The sequence below is a fragment of the Harpia harpyja genome, chromosome 16 (assembly GCF_026419915.1).
Source record: "Harpia harpyja isolate bHarHar1 chromosome 16, bHarHar1 primary haplotype, whole genome shotgun sequence".
Classification (NCBI taxonomy): Eukaryota; Metazoa; Chordata; class Aves; order Accipitriformes; family Accipitridae; genus Harpia; species Harpia harpyja.
In genome coordinates, this window is record NC_068955.1 from 16,635,065 (window position 1) to 16,655,619 (window position 20,555).

Consider the following 20,555-nt stretch of genomic DNA (forward strand, 5'->3'; position numbering starts at 1 on the left):
ACAAAGAGAAGAGAAATCAGGAATTTCGTTTATTCTCAAAAAGCCAGAAAATATATTAAATCATTTCACTGTTAACATTAGAAAACCTTTTTATCCTCAGAAGCTCAGAAATGTACTCTCATTCGTTCCATCTTCACTTCATCTGCAGTGCATATACACGGTATTTTTTTATTTCTAAATAGTGTTAAAACTAACTTAGATGGGCCTAATTCTGTCCTCAGCTCTGCACAGACAAATCAAAAAGAATTCAATGAGGATTACCAGTCTTCTGTTAAGTGCTATGACTCATGTGTGGAGCAACTGCTCCCTGGAATTACCAGTCCCCGCGATGCCAGGTATTCGAGAGAGAAGAAGAGAGTCAGTGCAAAGTTAGTCAGTAAGATACCATTGTATTATTTTTTCTGTTTGCTTCCTATTTGAACAGTCATAACTTACCTTTACAGTGGGCGTATGGCATAGTAATTATATAATCTTCCCCCCTGTTTAGAAAAGTAAGTTTTGCTTTCCCATCCAACACTGCAGAAAGTGAGTTACCTAGAATTTAAAAGAACAAATACATATATGTTAAAAAATGCATGTTATACTTGGTCACTCATCCTACTTTAGAAAAACATTTCAATTTAAATGTAAGTCACTAATGAAAGAAGAGGTATGAAATGCTAATAATTCAGGACCTTGCAAATCATTTACTGTTGGAGGCAGGCAGTTCTAATAAACTCTCTGCTGTATGGCTCATATTTGCTCTGGCATTTAGCCCCTGTTGCAGAAAGGGCAGTAGATTAAATAAGTCATTAGTGGGATGCAGAAAGCAGTTCCAGTGTTTAGAAGTTTATCAGGTCCTTCTGTTCTCACAACTTTTCTGATTTTGTATGATCCCAAATAACAAATAAAACTGCCAGAAGGACAGCAATGACTATTTACAAGTGTTTCAGCAAATACCTTTACCAGAGGATAGTACTTAAGAGGTGTTTGCCCAAACAAAAAACCTATTTCAAATAGCAACACTGTTTCAGAGCCTGCAGTTGTGCTGTCTCTATTGAGATTACAAGATTCAAGGGCATCTTGAAGCTCTAGGGTTCAAGTTTCAGAAATCTGAGAGCTACAGAATTGGTTACATTTATACAGAGACTTTTGCAATAGTCAGTTGAATGATCAGATAGCTATAAAATTACTCATCTGTGAGCATATGCAAAGTCGTCTGACAACCAGTTGCCCATACATTGTCATGAACCTCTGCTTTCTGAAAAGCAGGTTTTTAAAGCTCACATTTTTTCTATCTGATTTTTTTTTTTTTTTAACATCAGTGTGATCTCCCACTGAAATGGTGGAAATGGGGAAAACCCAGGAGAGCCAAGACAAGGAATTAGGGTGTCCTGGTGGTAGATCTCTTAAGCATTTCTTTGTTCTTAACTCTCAACATGCTCAGGAGTGATTGAAAAACAAACCAAAACCAATGCCATGATGTCACCTGGAAGATGAAGAGGCTTAATGCCTTACCATAAAACTTGGACCTAGCTAGAATGCTGCCAGTAATGCAGAATCCGTCCTTCCTATTGCTGACATGAAAAGCTGACACGGGCGGATGATGGGAGACCTAGAAGAAAAATAGGCACAGGTCATTTACAGCAGTCTTTGCAGATTAAGCAGAGCAGAGGGTGCATACACAGCCTCACACAGTGTTACACATGCTCTAGGGAAAGTGCAAGACAGAGGCCGCAGGACTGAGCAGAGACCTCTAAGCTCCATCCGTACCATTAACCTCAGTGTTAAAGGAGGGAACATCGTATGAGAGACCATTATATATGGGGACATTATATATGTAAACTTTCTCCCCCACCCGGTATTTTCTTGTCCTTGTGCATTTGAAATCACTTTAGGCCAACAGGTACACTGTCAGATTTTCAACACAATAAATGACAGTGCAGAACTTTTTGGCAGCATCTGAATAAACTCCATAAAATGGATGCAGTGGCTTGAATAAAATAAAATGAAATAAAACTTCTTTGATTAAATAGGAAAAATGTATGTGAAACAGGGAGTCCTTGTACCAAAGTCCACATGGTCCTCAGATCCCTTTATTAGCACCGTAAATCTCAAACTAAATTTTGTCAGGCCAGTTTACTTGTGAGCTCTGCCTTTCATTCATCCCCAGAGATATAGAGATAAGCCCTCAATTTACTCCTATTAACATCATTACAGAAAGTTTAGCAATAAAGGAAGGTAGGATTTGGTCATGTGTTTTAAGCCCCTTTTTGACAGAGGCAACACAAACCACAACAATGTTTTATTAACAATAAGAAAACAGTAGGGCAGAACCCCATGGAAAAGATCTTTATTGAACAGGCTAATGTTATATATGGGAGACCTGCTTTTGTAGTCTTGAGTGCCTGCCAAAGCTCACAGTAGTCTTTGTAAATCTAAAGAGAAAAAAGATCAGCAGCTAGTTTATCCCATGTCCCACTCTAGATATTTACACAAAACTCCAACTTCCTCTCCCAGGGTGAGATGTGGAGCGTGTTCCTATGTACGGAGGTGCAAGCAGGCTGCTGCTTGCAACACCTGAGCATCCAAATAAGGCAGCTTACCTGTTCTGCTATGTAAAATGTGTGACTGTTCGTCTGAGGGTGAAACCAACAGCAGCGAAACGTCTCTCCCAGAATAGGGTTGTATGGCTTTTTTATTCCCTGAAAAGCAAAGCAATCAAAACCTGCTACAAATGAAGATTTGCAATCCAACTTTACAGAGACGGCCACAGAACAACGTAATAATTTTCTCCCTGATGTTTTAAACTAAGTCAATCACAAGAACCGAAACCAAAGAACCGGTTACATATATCCTCCTAATCTAATCTTTTCATCTGAGCCATGGATTTGTCTGCTGTTCTTGCCAACTGAATCTTCTGCCTGATCAAAACTTTACAAGACGATCAAACTTTATTATTTCTGCTACTATATGCAGCAGGTGCATACTGATGTGGAAACACGACACTATGGTACTAATAGGCCTGAAAAGAGAAAGGAGACCTGCTTTCAGCCAAGGGAAAAATCTGGCATCTGAGAACATGTTACTTGGTGGTGGCTAGTTTTGCCTTCTAACTGTCCAGTGCAAAAGCTCTGAGATGATCAACACTATTTTGCACTCAATATCTACTCCAAAACCAAATGCAACTTCAGTGTTAAAAGTAATGGGCAAAGTCTTCTGAACAATAGAAAAGGTAAAGTGTCTAAGGAAAGGCAATAAAGAAATATACAACCATAGCAGAAGATTTCAATGCCTGTTACAACCCCAACTTCATGCATACTTTTACCTTTGGCTTCTTATAGAAGCCGGACAGATACCACCTCAAAACTTGCTTTATTCGACTGTATGGATCATCTTCAAGGACAGCCCTGCAGGACAGAACATAAATCCTCTTTATACTGTTCACACATCACATTCATTTCATACCAGTATAATAACATTAATTTCATTATTAATTTCCCCAGTACTAAAGGGAAGTAACTTCTGTGCTGCTGCCAGTGAAAAAGGAGTCTGCTGGCAGAAATAATTTTTTTTTAGTAACATACATCATACAACACACACATAAACTCTTAAAAAGTGGCACCCCTTGCCCTGCACTCCTGCAAAAAGCCTAATAAAATTTCTGAAGTGTATCAGGTTTGATTGGACATTCAAGTATGTTAATGTGGGACTGCTACTCACACTAGCATTTAGTAACAGCTAATAGTACAGTGTAAGTCATAAAACCAATAATACTTATGCCACCAAAATCAAAGGCAATTCTATTTTTCTCTCTTTTTCTTTGTTTCCCTCTTCCTTAAAAGATCTTTAAAGCTGATGTGCTACATGGCCTCTTTCAGTACTTTGAGATTTCATACAATAATTTAGGTTGGAAGGGACTTCTCAAAGTCATCTCGTCCAACTCCTCCCTGCTCAAAGATGAAGTGGGAAGTACACATAAACAATAGAGTTCTTGGTATTTCCAACCATTTAGTCAGATTTGAAAATCAACCTGCATAAGTTCTTGCAAAATCCATTTAGAAGGATCATCCGTACCACAAAGAGATTTATTTAACAAAACCTCCAAAAGCCTTGAAGTTTTCTTAGACCTCAGCACTGAGGAGAACCATTTCCTTAACTTCAGATGTTACAGATACCACAAAAAGGCTTGAAAATACCACAATTCTAAAGTTACCCAGAGGCAGTGGAACAAACATGAGTAACTAGGGCTGCTATTTGAATATTGCGCACACTGGTTTTAAAATACACCAGGCATATCTCATTGAGAAGGCTGGTCCAACCTGCAAGCATAACATTTTCTGTTTTCTACTCTGCTGCTCCCAGCAGGTCTCTCTCATCAATGGGTGTTAGATGTTTCTTATTTGTTTATCAACCAACATAATTATATTGCTTTGGGGGGCAGAAGTGCTTGCTCAATTCTGTTTGCTCTCTGTCCTATTCCCCTCTGCACACAAGTACACCAGAAGGTGGCACAGCTCTGTTGCGAGATGCTCAAAGGCATGAGCTGAATCCCCATCAGTTCCAGCCAATGCTGGCAAACACGTGCATGTGCAAAGGTAGTTTTGTCTGGAATTTAACTGTTTGCTTCGGTTCCTTGCCCCTCACTGGCAGCAGTCCCTCTTTAAAAGGTCACTGCAGCTGGCACCTGGCTTGCTTTACGTTGAATCCAGCGAACTGGGTATTACTTGGGAGCCTTTCAAGCATACAAACGCACCCCAGCCAGCACCAAGCTAACAATGTAACACATTTTCACAAATATAAGAAAAGTGCCCACGTTGGGCACGCTCTGCACACTGCTTACTGGGAAAGCAGGTCAGCATGGTAGTAGTAATCAGAGAGTTTGTTAAGGAATGAGCGTGGCTCCAGGATGAAGGTGGGCAGCACCACCCGTGACAGGTCCATGCCGGGCCGCAGCTGCTTCAGCAGGATCCACATCAGGCTCTTGTTCTCCTCAGAGACGGTTTCTGTTTGAGATGATTCACCTGTCTGCGGTGGGAAAAGGGAAGTTCAGGGCAGAAACAGGAAAACCATTTCTTGCAGATGCATTTACTTGCAGGGCCCAAGCTCACCCAGGCATACCTGGCCTTGGCACAAGGGTGAATGCTCAGCTACACCACTGCAAAGAGACATCAGCTCTGTCTCAGAAGTGAATCCCCAAAGCACTAAAGCGGGTGGTACAGGAAGCCCTGGGCCTCTGCGAGAGCTGGCACGAGGCAGGGAGCACACCTCTGCTGTGCTCCTTCCTGAGCCACTGCCTCCACACACCTCAGGACTGCGATGGGCCAACCTGGACTGACATTAACCAAGGGGACTCTGCACTGCAGTCCCTCAGGACGTGCGGACATGCCCAAGGCTGTTACAGCATCGCTGTGGCCTGGTGGATGCATACAAGAAGCTCCTCTCAGTCCCATTCTCAGCAAATGAGAGACTGTAAGATTTACTATTATACGTGTAGAAAAATTTAGGAGATAAAGGAGTAATCAACAAAGAATGGAAGCAGTCCTCCACGTTCAAAATAAGACAAACTGGTAGTGTAAGTACAGTGAAGGCCCCACTGTCAGGCAACATGCACAAAAACTACAGCACCCCCCAAGGCTGCTCAGTGCCCTTTGCAGCAGAAGTGCAGGTAACGGTAAAAAAGCCAGGGATCATGTTGTGGTTTGAGCTATAACTGTGTAGCTCCTCTGCATTCAGTGGGGCTACATGAGGTTTAACACAGGGGAATGGGCCTTTCAAGCCACTGGAGAAAGAAAATGAAACTAAATTTTCAAAGATGAATGTTATTTTAATGCATCCTAGGCATCATAATTTAACAATGAAAGAGAACACTTAGGCTTTCTACGGTTTTTAGGCAAGAGATTTCTATGAGAAAAAGGGCACAGATCCACTCCCGGAATGGCCTGTGGTTTGGGAGAGGACACATAGCATATCCTGACAGGATTTGCAGATGGTGTAAATCACTAAACACTCATTTTCACCACCTGAGCATTCCCAGCACTATCCTGTTGGCTCCCAATCAGCCCTTTTACTAGTCATGCAGAAACACAGTAAGTCCAGCTTGCAGGCTGAGTGGAATTTCAGATTGAGGCACAACAAAGCTTTTTAATTTCACTGCTTTTCCATCATCATACCATTCTTCTTGTGACAGTCTGACGCAATACACAGCTTGAACCTCCAGGAAGAAATGGGAACCATTGAAGAATGTAATACCACAGCGTCAGCTAGGGCTTACAATACATATGGGTCTGTCAGAACTTTCATTATTTATCCAGGTTCTCAAGTGTGCGTGTATTGGCAAATTGCCATACAAAGTGTTACTCAGAACGAATCACTGCAGAAGGGATGGATGAAAAGGGATGGAGAAGAAGGTGCAGGAGGATGAGAACAACTTCAAGTCATTTCTGGTTTGCTTTCCCCTAAAATACAACACCCTCAATAACCCTTTTTATAACTTGTTAAAACTAAAAGCTTGGGGGAAAAAAGGGGTTTTGGTTATCAATCTACCTACTGAGGAGGTATCTTTTTTGTATTCTAGACCAACTTTTGCAATCTCAAAGTCCTTCTGACACCTGTCTCTGCCTTCACATTCCTACTGCAAACAAGGTAAAGCTGGAACATCAGATGCACAAGCACGCACCTTTCAAATGCATACAGATGCACATACATACGTGCACAGCTTTCAAATGAGCTTTCAAAGCCAAGCTGAAGATTTAACAGTGATGGTTTGCATCTGTGACCTTTGTCCTGCCAAATCTGAACTGTACACACAGACTGAAGGACAGCAGCTGCAGTTTAAGATGACAGTTAATGTTATTAACTGGCAGGTGTTTACCTTGATACATCTCAGCCCATTGCTGATAGCAAACCATGTCATTGCATACAACCTACTTTTCCTTATGTTACTGTCACCAGTGGGATAAGACTCAACAACCAGTCCTATCTGTGTGTCTCAGGTGATGACAGCCCCATCTCTTGGCCAACAACAGAAATCTAGTAAAACTTCTAATGGCCAAGGCTGCACGGCAACTCTTTTTGAAAGCCCACTGGATGTTACCTCTGCCAGAGCAGCCACACTGTGGCTAGCCTTATGTTACGCTACACAAAGTGTCACTCTCTACAGCAGAAATTTAGTCCTTTCTATTTGGTTCGTACTGCATTTATTTTATTTTAATGTAACACTGCAGAGATCTCTGTCACTCTCACACACCCACATACACACATCAGTGCTGCCTCTAAGGCTCATTCAAGCACCAAAATATCAGCCTGCCCTACAAATACTTCTAGGACAAGTTTGTCAAGTGGCAAAAGGTCATTTCAGAATAAGCAGCTGATAGAAATTAAGTTTGCCGTAATTTTGCTGTTGCTTAGTTCCTCAGCTATATTCAAAATCCCCTGTTTGGACTCAGTTACCATTTGCTGTGTGTCTGGGGTGGGATTTGAGGGGAGAGATGCACAAAAGGGGAGTTGGTGTCTGTAGGCAACAGTTCTGTTTGCAAGCACAATTTCTACAGCAGGGGCTTGCACCTCACCCCTGACATCCAAAATGGCAGCAAATACACACAAGAAAGAAACAGCTTTCTAGCAAAGTGGTTTTCTTTGAAGCATGTATTGGTTTTGTGTGGCAAGGTTTTGGTAGCGGGGGGGGTTACAGGGGTGGCTTCTGTAAGAAGCTGCTGGAAGCTTCCCCTGTGTTCGAGAGAGCCAATACCAGCCGGCTCTAAGACGGACCCGCCGCCGGCCAAGGCCGAGCCAATCAGCGATAGTGGTAACGCCTCTGTGATAACATTTTTAAGAAGGAAAAAAGTTGGGACGGCGGTATTCGGCAGCCGGAGAGAGGAGTGAGAACATGTAAGAGAAACAACCCTGCGGACACCAAGGTCAGTGAAGAAGGAGGGGGAGGAGATGCTCCAGGCGCCGGAGCAGAGATTCCCCTGCAGCCCGTGGGGAAGACCACGGTGAGGCAGGCTGTCCCCCTGCAGCCCATGGAGGTCCACGGTGGAGCAGATATCCACCTGCAGCCCGTGGAGGACCCCACGCCGGAGCAGGTGGGTTCCTGAAGGAGGCTGTGACCCCGTGGGAACCCCGCGCTGGAGCAGGCTCCTGGCAGGACCTGCGGATCTGTGGAGAGAGGAGCCCACAGAGCAGATTTTCTGGCAGGACTTGTGACCCCGTGGGGGGCCCACGCTGGAGCAGTCTGTGCCTGAAGGACTGCACACCGTGGAAAGGACCCATGCTGGAGCAGTTCGTGAAGAACTGCAGCCCGTGGGAAGGACCCACGTTGGAGAAGTTCGTGGAGGACTGTCTCCCGTGGGAGGGACCCCACGCTGGAGCAGGGGAAGAGTGTGATGAGTCCTCCCCCTGAGGAGGATGAAGCGGCAGAAAATAACGTGTGATGAACTGACCGTAAACCCCATCCCCGTCCCCCTGTGCCGCTGGGTGGGTGGTAGAGAATCCAGGAGTGAAGTTGTGCCCGGGAAGAGGGGAGGGGTGGAGGGAAGGTGTTCTGAGATTTGGTTTTATTTCTCATTACCCTACTCCGGTTGATTTGTAATAAATCAAGTTAATTTTTCCCCAAACTGAGTCTGTTTTGCCCGTGACGGTAATTGGTGAGTGATCTCTCCTATGCTTATCTCGACCCACAAGCTCTTTGTTATATTTTCTCTCCCCTGTCCAGTTGAGAAGGAGGGGGAGTGATAGAACAGCTCTGGTGGGCACCTGGCGTCCAGCCAGGGTTAACCCATCACAGTCTTTTTGGTGGAGAATGCGGGCAAGTGAGGAATTTGAGATAAGGATAGTAACTGAGAGAGGTAACGGGCAAAACATGGTCTGAACGCAGCTAGAGAGTTAAGAGCTGCATGACGAGCAGGGAATTTTTATTGTTGTAATTGTGGTGAAGGGACGAGGGGTGGATTGTGTGTAAATTGTCCACTTTTTGTCGGTTTTGTGATGATATTATTTTGATTTTGGTGTGGGGAATTCTTTTTTGTTGATGTGAGTGAAGATTTTGTGTGATGAATGTAGATTTTAATGATAGTTCTTAAAAATGTGATGCACAGAGGCGAGGGGTGGAATGTATTGGTTTTGTGTGGCAAGGTTTTGGTAGCGGGGGGGGTTACAGGGGTGGCTTCTGTAAGAAGCTGCTGGAAGCTTCCCCTGTGTTCGAGAGAGCCCATACCAGCCGGCTCTAAGACGGACCCGCCGCCGGCCAAGGCCGAGCCAATCAGCAATAGTGGTAACGCCTCTGTGATAACATTTTTAAGAAGGAAAAAAGTTGGGACTTCAGCTTCCTTGTTCAAAGCAATAGGCAAGGGAACTGCTCAGAGCCCTCCTGGCACTGGAGCAGAGCTCCTCCACTGCATGCCTGGACTGATTCTAACCCAACACACTCAGCTCCCTCAGCTCTCTACCACTGCCTTCCTCAGAGGTGTCACAGTGACATCCAGCTAACAAAGGCTCTTATACGGAACAGACACGCATTCTCCTGCTGTTAAATGACATGAGAAATGGCTTTCCTACAAGAAACTGTCATTTAGGAATCAAGTGGCTCAAATGCTCCATTAGGACACACAAAAAGAATGTTCCACACATAATGAAAAAAGGAAAGTATCATATTTTGTATCATGCAAGCATTGAGCATCCTAATTGGCCAGGACACATGCCCAGAATAATAATTCCCCCTCACACTGGCTCCACAAAGCACTGTGCCAATGCTATGCAGCTCTTTAATGCAGTAACTGGTTAAAGCAATCGCTGATGCTGGAAACACGCCAAAGCACAGTAGCAGAGCTGCTGTTTATAACACATAATTATTAGAGCACATGATAATTCAACATAATTTAGCAGAAAGCTGTGCATTGCTTTATCTGTAAAACACTGGAACTTACAAAGCTGGTTCTTAACTGCTATGCATCTAAAAGGGTGAATGACAAATACTATGAACAGAGACATTTTAACAGAAACAGGCAGTGATTAAAATAGTTTTTTTTTCTTTTACCTCCCCAAATTCCTCATAGATCTGTTCAATATAAGTCGTCCCTTTCCTTCCTGGAGAGACGTCTCCGTGGGTTTCTGACTGATCGCTCTCACTTTCATTTGTCTTCCGGCTGTTCTCATGAGTTTCATTCTCCGACTCTTCTACATTGTCTCTCTCAGACTTGTCCGAAAAAGCATCATTTTCCAAATGGTGGTGGTTCTCCAGGGCTGATTCATTCAAACTGCAACACACAGTTCATTATTTGCTTCAATTTGATTTACAAAGCCAGATTACTTAAAGCCTTTTAGATAAAGTAAAAACACCCCCCAGGACTCAAAATAGGGTGTGCAGCCCAGGACAGTATAAGACATTAATCTCCTGAATAGCAGGGGTTTTATCATGGAAACTGAGATATCATCCATCAGAATTCTCCCCTCCAAACTGCACTTTGCACAATCTGCCACAGAGCTCCACTTACCCACAGAGTTACCGCTGGCTCCGGATGGGAGCCCACATACTGGAGGGATACAGAGCACATGCTAACAACTGTTCACTGCTGATTAGAGAACTGAAGTGTCAATCAGGAGAGATTTTTCCCTTTACAGAAACAAATCAGTGGATTGTAGCATTTGGGAAAAATATGACATTATGGGATACATTTTCTTTTCAGTACTACTGCTACTTCATTTCAACAGATGGTGGTCCTAAGTCAGCCCTACACTAGAAAAGGCAAATTTAAAAATCAGTAGAAGCAAGTATTTTCACACGTGCACACACATACACACACACACACACTCATACCCAAACTAACCTGGGGAAAGTGCTTCCCCCACATAATGCTGTGTGGAAGAACTCAGCTGAAAGCATGGAGCAGACAATTATATGTAAGAAGAATACCAAGATTATAACAGCATCCAAGGGAAACCGTGCAAGGTGTAGGAAGCTTCATGCTCAGTGATCCAGGCTTTAGAGAATGAGGAGAAAGCCAAAAATTCTCTCTCAAGTAGCCTATAGCATCTCCATTTGAAAAAGCAGATGCAGTTCATATGACAGATGGCAAACGTGATTAGATGGGCCAGAGGTCAGATGCTGAAAAGTATTCACTAAATGCCTGTTTTTTCAAGTGATATTTAGCATGGACTTCAGTCTTCCCTATTCATACATGTCTTCATACACATATCACCTCTTTCATGGCCTAGCTTAGCTCTCGGGTGCTGACCTTCTCACCTTGACCTTCCTCGGAAATTTTCTTACCCAAGTCCTCAGGGAAAATTGCTCTTGGATAGAGCAATAAGAAAAGATTTCCAGCTATACACAGAGTTTCAGAGGATCTAAACAGGCCCTGGATCTTGAAGAGTTCTGTTACTTCCTGTAGTCCATCTCCCTCTCAAAGCAAGATTTCTCTCCTCAGTACATGGTAATGTTCTGTCAAGCTTGAAGTGTCTCCATGATGGGCCTTTTCTCAGGCCATTCTTCTGGGCATGTTGCAATTTTGATTATAGATTAATACTGAAAGTTCCCATTCCTTGTTATCCCTCTTTTCTTTTTTTACAAAAAAAAGATAATTAGTCATTGCTAGTTAGAGCCAGATTAAAAAAAAAAACAACAGAAGAGTCAAAACACAGAACTGGCATCAGCTTTTCAGAAGATCTCAACTTCCAACTATGCACTGAAATAAGCTCATGATTTTTAACACACCAAGCAAGCCACATTGTGACAGTCACAGCTCAGTTGCTGGAGAAGCTCAGTTTCTAGAGTTCTTTTGAAAGTGTCGTCTACAGTGTTCTGTGCCTTTAGAAAATCTTTCTTTTAAGTCCATTTGTATATATAAGTATGTATGCATATATGTCTATGTATGTATATATATAAATTACAAGGTTTTTTAATTTACAGTTCTACTGTAAAATAAAACTAAGATCATAAATCAGAGAGTCAATGACCACTATACTCCAGCACTATTCATTTGCTATTAGATATTACGTGCTATTAGACATTCATTGCTCTAGTGCCAGGATGTTACTTCTTTATTTTAGCTAGCAACTAGCAAGTGTAATGACCAATAACCAAATACACTGGAAGCATAGAGTACAGCACACGCATGAGTTTAAGATCATAAAGGAGAAAAAAGGTGAGGAGAGAGCTGTCTAGAGAGATTATCCCATGATTCCTCAGCACAGATACTTCCTGGATGGTAGATCCATGAAGTTACTAGTTATTAGTTGCTGATCATTTAAATACATAATTTATTTCTTAATTTTTCAATGATCAGCTAAATATGTGAGTGTTTGTCTGTGGTTTCTATGCTCCCTTACCTAGTGAAAGTTTTCTCCATGGGGTAAAAATGCTTGAAAGAACAGTTCATTACAAGGTTTATGGTTCATGGCTGAGAAGTAGCACTTGTTTCTATTTCACATTCATAAGAAGAGCAAGCATTTTTCAGTCTCGCGTGCCTCACATTTGGGAAATACTTGAAGTTTCAGTGGAGCAAATTACTTTTCTTAGTTTCCTCCACTCCCCGCCATTATTTTTTAAGGATTTTAGATTTAGTCCAAGAGGGAATTCAATTCACATGAAATCCCTCTCAACTGCGCACTGATTACCCACCAGCCACAAACAAGGCAAGATTTAACACATCCAGAGCCAATGAGCCGCTCTGGGGAACCAAAGGGAAAACAGATGCTCCTCATTCTGAGGAACAAATTTGAGATGAAGTGGAGCCAGGCTTTTCTATTCCTCCAAACAGAATCATCACTGAATATGTACGATATCCTAAAAACAAAAGCCACACCATGAGCTTGAACTAAAATCAATGTAAAGACTTCGTAGGGCTTCCAATGGGATTTGGACCAGGCTTTAAAAGCTGGGAGAGAATGACTATGCTAGTAGTCAACACTGGATTTCTACCATGAACATGAATAACTTCGCATGTTTCATGGCTAATTTACTTTTTCAGCACATTGGAGCTGTCTTATACCAGTGCTTTATTCCCTAAGGGCATTCCTGGAAGCTTCAGTCAGTGAGCAGGACTTCTTTGGGTTTGATACCACTCTTCTAAACAAAGCAAAACAAACCTTTGGCTCTTGTCAAACAAGTAAACCAGCCAGATTCCTGGGGTTGCTGGAGATAAGACATGGAAGCCACAAGAAATACAACTTCATATTAAACAGAAGAGTGCCTAATGCCCTAAAGGCCTCTTGTCTAAAAATCACAGATTTACACAGTACTTCAGCCTTTGATTCACTTGTACAGTTCTCTCCCTCTCATTTTTATATGCTACTAAATACACAGATTTTAAAATCACTGCATAATCTTGACTTCTTTCCCAGCAGGAAAGGAGCAAAGCAGCCAGCAGAAAATGCAGCTTTGGCTCAACAAAGATTCGCCTTTGCCAACTCCCTTGGGTTTTGTTCTCCCTATAATATCCATCATCTCCCTTTTCTTTTTCTTTTCTTGACAGAGTAGTTTGGTTAATTTGAAGATAGAGTTAAATGTAGTTAACTGGCCTCCTAACAACAGCGTGCCAATTTAATTGGTAAGATTCCCTGTAGGGAAGGCATTTAATTAGAATGATTGAATCCCTATGAGGAAGCCACTGTCAGTGGCAAACCAAAAACCCTTTGCTCAGCACTTGCACAGTTTTGGTTTTGCATTCCCCGTATTTAAATGTTCTTTATTCCTGCAGGGATGACAGCAAGTTGTCCCCCTGTCCCGCAAGCATCAAACTCCCCTGGGCTTTAAGCACTGGGGAAAGTCTGGGTACACATTAAAACCAGTGGTAGGACTCAGAAAGGAGCATGTATTGTCCAGACGACCAGATGCTGAACACCCAGCTTGAATCAGACTCAGCTAAAATCTGAGCCTGTCAGAAAAATCTGGTTCCAGTTGTGGGTACTCTGTCCTGCTGAAAACTCTGCCACGTGTGCTACTGCTGAGCCCCGTAATTCAAGAGGGCTTTTGATGTTGAACAGCTAAGAGGTGAAACAGAGGCATCGTTTAAGTGTCATTTACACATCATATTTTGAAAAAATACTTTAATACAGTTTTAACTCTTATCTTCAGCACTTCCTTACAGTAGCCATGGGTCTGCCTGAATGTTCTCAGTGCCACAGGCTCCATTTTAATATTGGACATCTGTACACACATCCATTAGCTGAAAAACAAGTCCACTGCATTCCTGGATTCATTATCACAGCAGTCACAGTCCTGAGAGACTCTCTTAAGCAGAAAGAAATTAGAAAGTAAAGTATTATGGAAGAAGCCCAAGAACAATAGAAGTACTTGCACAAGTACTAGGGCACATGCCCTGGTAACATCAGATTTCCTTCTCTTCTCCCATTGCTCTTCAGTAAAGCTCTTCTTCAAACTCTAGCTAAAATCCCTAACAGCAGGACTAGAGAACACATGCCGGGAATACCAGAGACTTTCAGAGCAAAGGGCAGACCAAAATGCTGCCACCCCTTTGGTCCCATGGGACCAGAGATACCTCGATACTCTGAAGAGGACTCAGATCCCTGCTGTTGTTATAACAGAGCCTAAGAAAACCACTTGAAGGTGAGGTCCCACTGTGCAAGGCATCATCTTTGCAGACTGGAGGAACTGCTACCCTAAAAACTGTGTAACCAATGGTGCATTGCTGTGAGCCCTAAGAGTCAAATTCATATCAGCAGAACTAGAAATAGACACTACATCTCCTAGTTCCCTCTCCAAAGGCCAAGTGTCTATACCAGAAGGATTTCTGAAGTTGCCTATTTAGCTATAAGCAATAGATAAGGCCTGGGATTTTTTAATGTTTACAGAGCTTTGATGTGAGTTGTTCCAAAATGCTGCAGTAATACTAGGAATATGAATAGAAAGAAGGCTGTGGGGACTTTTTTCCCTTATGTAAAAATTTATCTGATGCATCAAGGAAGAAATTGGAAACCACTCAAAACCCCTGTAGAGCGAGAAAGTAATTATAAAACTAAGGATGCAGTGTGTGCACTCTGCTGACTATGACACAGTATTATTAGAAAAGAGAACACATTATTAAAAAATAGATCAGACTCAGAGCCGTATGTGCTAGCCAACAGACAGACATTGTTAGTGATTGTGTCTGTGTAACTACAGGTCTACTCTAGCAGATAGATTCTGCGATCTTTACTCAGGCAAGCCGTTTTTCACGCCAGCATCTCCAGACAGCATTTTGGCCCAAGCAGGGGACAGAAGAAAATTGTTTATGTACACACAAACACAGCTGAGGTTCCCCCCAGTCTGTGCGCTCAAGCATTAAGTGACAACAAACCTCATATGCACCAAACCCATATATTGGTGATGGATACAGCAGAAGAACATACAGGCTGGTTTTTAAACAGGTTTCCTTAGTGGACTCTGGCTAGATTATGCTACAGTTAAAACAATGACCAAGTGTGAGCCATGCAACACCTCTCTGTGCATTAAGAAGTGATAGCCCCATCTTACTGGAAGAACTCCTGGTCTGAGATAGCGCTTGTGTGCAAGAGGTGGTTGAGCCCTGCATGCGCGGAATCGCTCGAGCAGTTCATTTCTCCATCCTTGCCCTGCTTGGAGGCACTGAGCCGGAAGAGGCTGGAGCAACGCAGGGCAAGTTCCAAAGCATCCAGCCAGCATCGGCCTGTGAAAACAAAAGGAATTATTTAAGCACAGGAGAGTAAATAAGACAATTCATGCATTACTTCTCAAAAGCTTCTTGCCTGGGAGTAAAGCTCATTATAATTCAGGAAGTCACTGTGGACAATAATCTATTTTTCATATATATAATCCCTAGGTTATCTTGCCAGAAATGGTGTGTTTCAGCGGCTGCATGAGTGATACACCTGCACGGGTAATACAGTGGGAAGCTCAACCCAACTCCCCCTGCCCTAATAGCATCTCTTCCTCTGATCTCTCACAACCTATTCACATCCCCTGTTGCCCCTTCCTGATTTTGTCCGAGATGCAGGAAATGTGTGCAGGTATGGTGCTTTCAAACCACCTAGTAGCTCATATCTGCCAGTACTACACCCCAAAAACATGTTCAGCATTTGGCATCCCTAACACACACACTACCCAATGGCAGGGAGATACTGAGGCGCTGTGCAGGAGAGGCCCCTGCTTAGTATGGGATCACTGAACTACAAGCCGGCTCGGGGGTCCCATGCAGGGGGTAGTGCTGCAATAACAATCACTCCAAACAAGAGCCAGGATGATCAATACTTGCCAGAGTGATTACAATCAGAGGGAGTTGCTTGTCAGGATGTTTATTTTTCCTCTTTGTCTGTATTTTTTTTCCTTTTCTCCATTCCTTCTCCCTGCCCAGTTCATCAGATAATCTGGGTGGAGCATCAGTTTTCCTTGTCACAAAAAATCTTTACCTGAAGGGTCTACTTTGCAAATACCAGAAACTATAAGCATGGCACAGAGATGAGACAAATTGCAGTTCCTATGCATAGTCTCACTGGATTTTCTTAAGGCCTGCGTAGGTCTCAAAGGCAGGCAGCAAATGAAAAGCACGGGAATCCAAACTGACCCTTGGCTCCTTTTGCAATGATCCATACAAGACTACAAAGCTGTGTGTTAGTGTTAAAGCCTAACCACCACAATGCTGGAGTTGCTGTATTCTTGGAAGCACCTGAAAATAGCATGCTTCTGCAGTGCAGTCATTAATGAAGCCAGGACACCTGCAAATTGGCTGAACATTCAAGAATTGAAGTATCAAGGGAGTTATCCTCTAATTTCAAGCATGTAAAACAGAGCTCTTCATTACACTCCTCAGAATATATTTTGCAATAATTAGAAGTGTGCTGGAGAGGCAGTGAAGAAAACAAAAGGATTTTGCTCTAGCAATGGCAAGTGCTACAAACAGGTTTTCCCTGGACCACATTCATTTCTAGGTCCCATTTGGGAAATGTTTCCAATACATTCAATTCTATCACACACTTAGCATCAAGCATATGCATAAATCTCACTGCAATCCTGCTGTTCTCTTGGGCAGAATTCCCATCAACTTTGATATAACCAAAATTTGGCTCTACAAGAAGATCAACGAAAGTTTAAAAAAAAATCCAGATCAGATGTATATAAAGAAATGTTTATAAATCTGAGTAGCTTTCAGTGCTTCCTTTGATACAAAGCTGCAACCAGTAAAAGAGAGAAAAAAAACCCCAAACTTTGAAGAATTGCACTTGAATGCAGAGTCCAGTCACTTATTCTAATTTCATCCCATAAATTCCTTCAGCATCAGCTTATGATTTAATAATAAAATCACAAATAATGGTTAATAACAGATTAGGAAGGTTCAAGGCTGTTGGAATTGATTTCACACTATTTTGTATTTAACAAATATTCTTGCATTAAGGCTTTACACGCAGAGATTTATTCCCTTCTCGCCATGTGGAGGATTTGCATGGATAACCTATTAGAGTTAATGGCTGCGCTGAACACAACTCCACTTCTTCCTACATATCCCCTCTCCCCCAAACCCACCAAGATGAAAACCTGTTTCCAGCTGTTCCATACAAGGGAGCACACTCCCGCTTAGGCTCACCTCTTTTGACTTTCCTCTCTCTTTACCTTTGCTTTTCTTTTCCACTTCTGCAGAGTGAGAACTGCATGATTTGACATTTGGAAATGCTGCATATGTCAAGATATTTTTATATTAAATGGGTTTGTAAAATCAGGTGCTTTGATAGGTAGCTTGATTTGTAGCAGCATGAGCACTTTGGAGCAGCAATGGAGGTCAGCTCTTCAGCACCCTGCAGCACTCATGTATAGATGTTATGACGGTTATGGCAACATGCTGGCTACGTTTACGCTTTCTAACTGGGGCGGCAAGGGTGACCCCAAAGTCTCCCTCAGCCACCTCCCTTACTGTGTCCCTGCAGCCCACTCCTCTCCGGGGCTGTAGGCAGAGCGGGCCACGCTGGCCGTGACCCCACAGGCAGCTCTCTCACCCCCTCCACCACCACTGCCACAGGTGTTCACTGGTACTAACATGAGCTTACAAGCTTGGTCAAACCTTTGGGGTCCACCACATTACCAGAGGAAATTTCTGCATAACATATCTAGGGTTTTTATCTCTAGATAACTCCATGGAAGGGGTTATGAGTAACTTGAATCTTTTTTGAAGCTTTATTCAAGGAGCCTAAAGTAAAAAAAAAAAAAAAAAAATTAACATTCCAAGGCAGAGACACAAAGCTTTAGAGGAACTTGCTGTGCATTAGCAGTCAGCATTACCTGTGCCCTGCAGAACACAGAAATGGCATCAGTGTATGCCCTTGTTTTCATTTCTAACAGAAATTGAATTCAAGGGACGCACAGCATCCCCAAACTAAGATATAGGCCTTCAGCCATCAGGTGGTGCTGTGAATCCAAACACATATATGCAACAAAACCAGATATAAAATTCCGGATTTCCTCTGCAAATGAAAAGGTTACATTCTCTGCAAGTCAAAGGTGTGTTAATTGCAGCATAACACCGTAAAATTATACCCTCTCAATTTCAGGGATTGCACACAAGATAAGCCTGTTTCCTTGCTAAAGGCCTACATGAAATGTTTTTACATTTGAGTGATCTTGCTATTGAGTAATATTCTCCTTTACTGTGAAAATGATACAAAAATGCTAGCATTTGGATTACTTAATTGCTTACCTGACAAGTCTACTCACTCCCTCAGGAACTGCAGAAGGGGAAAAAAGTATGTGGTCACATAATTAAAGGCTGTCATCTGTAGTCATGGTAGTCTGCATGAAGGCTTCATGGTTACCTTATGTGCTGGTTTTGGCAGGGATAGAGTTAATTTTCTTCATAGTAGCTGGTATGGGGCTGTGCTTTGGATTTGTGCTGGAAACAGTGTGGATAACACAGGGGTGTTTTCGTTACTGCTGAGCAGTGCTTACACAGAGTCAAGGCCTCTTCTGCTTCCCATCCCATCCCACCAGTGAGCAGGCTGCAGGTGTACAAGGAGTTGGGAGGGGACACAGCTGGGACAGCTGACCCCAACTGACCAAAGGGATATCCCAGACCATATGATGTCATGCTCAGCATGTAAACCTGGGGAAGAAGGAGGAAGGGGGGGACGTTTGGAGTGAAGGCGTTTGTCTTCCCAAGTAACGGTTACGTGTGATGGAGCCCTGCTGTCCTGGAGATGGCTGAACACCTGCCTGCTGATGGGAAGTGGTGAAGGAATTCCTTGTTTTGCTTTGCTTTGCTTGTGTGTGCAGCTTTTGCTTTACCTATTAAACTGTCTTTATCTCAACCCATGAGTTTTCTCACTTCGACTCTTCCGATTCTCTCCCCTATCCCATCATGGGAGGAATGAGCGAGTGGCTGTGTGGGGCTTAGTTGCTGGCTGGGGTTAAACCACGACACCTTAATTCTCACGTTTTCTAATTCTGAGTGGTTGACTCAAGTTGGCTTTTTTGTATGCAAGGTAATTAGATCAGAGAAGGATGCAAAATGTGGGTTCCTTCTGAAAGGAATGGCAGTCCAATATGATGCATATAAGGGAATCAAAAAAGAGCTGCGAAGGAGTTAGTGTATTGTTTTAGAAGACTTGAGGTTTTTAAAGCTGCAGTGTAAAACACTGTAATCAATTATTAGTTATCATTTTCCACAAATTGTGGCTTAAAACAAGCATGTGTTTAAATTCTGAAGAAAAACCCAAGAGCATATTGTCAGCCTATGGCAGAATCTCCCCACAGGCTTTCAAGCTCTTCTTATATCAAATAATATATTACTCTATCCACCACAATGATTACTTTTGGACAATGTCTGCAGAAATCATGTTGTCTTAAAAACACCTGCATTACCTCCTTCTGCTTGGGAGCTGTGAACTAATTATTCCCTTTCAAATATTATTTCTGAGCTTGACCCTTTCTTCATTGTATTCAGTATTTTGTCACTGACTTCCAAGGGGCAGCCTGCAGAGTAAGCTCTGGCTCTTACCTGGGCTGCAGAGGGGGAAGGATGAAAGAAGGAGAGGGTAAAATAGTCCATCTACACATAATGCTCCCATATATCTCACAAGCCACATAGAAGGGTTTACAAAACTCAGCAACAGAAATCTTTCATCCACACTAACAGAGTTGTCAGTGAGGATAATAGCGGGGAGAAATGACACCCCACCCAGAGAAGATCCCCAACTCTGACGTGCAAAGTCAAGTCCAGCTAGATCACTCATACTGGCAGCTGACACAGGGAGAACATTTCACATCACCCATCTTTTGGCACTTGAACTGCTCAGGTGCGTGGGTTGCCCAGCCACCTTTGGCTCCCTCCAGGAACAGTGGGGGAAAAGTGAGACTCTTTGACAAGGCTGCTCCTGAAGTGCCAAGAGTGGATGTCCTGCCAGAGTGCTAGCACTAGCTTGGGTTCCTGCTCTCTTGTAGCAGCCTCTCTCCTTGCACTGATCACTGGTTTCAATATCCATTCGCTACATCACTTTAGCAATGATGATCACAGCATTTGACATGTGACAGATGTCCCAGGAAAGTGGGACGTCAGAGGAATACATCTGCACATCATTCAGCTGTGCTCACTGGAAAAAAAAAAGAAAGATGAAACAGA

General features: G+C 42.9%; 1 protein-coding gene across 5 annotated transcripts in view; it reads right to left on the bottom strand.

The window, feature by feature from the left end:
* OSBPL5 (oxysterol binding protein like 5) overlaps window positions 1–20,555 on the bottom strand; it is a 190,262-nt gene that overhangs the window by 13,932 nt on the left and 155,775 nt on the right. For all 5 annotated transcript variants that reach the window (XM_052811125.1, XM_052811121.1, XM_052811124.1 and 2 more), the window contains exons 9-15: window positions 15,452–15,623; window positions 10,016–10,235; window positions 4,823–5,007; window positions 3,308–3,389; window positions 2,586–2,684; window positions 1,498–1,594; window positions 436–534 (exon numbers count right to left, since the gene is read on the bottom strand). In XM_052811125.1, coding sequence (XP_052667085.1) covers window positions 436–534; window positions 1,498–1,594; window positions 2,586–2,684; window positions 3,308–3,389; window positions 4,823–5,007; window positions 10,016–10,235; window positions 15,452–15,623 — 954 coding nt within the window. The remainder of the gene's footprint in view (window positions 1–435; window positions 535–1,497; window positions 1,595–2,585; window positions 2,685–3,307; window positions 3,390–4,822; window positions 5,008–10,015; window positions 10,236–15,451; window positions 15,624–20,555) is intronic.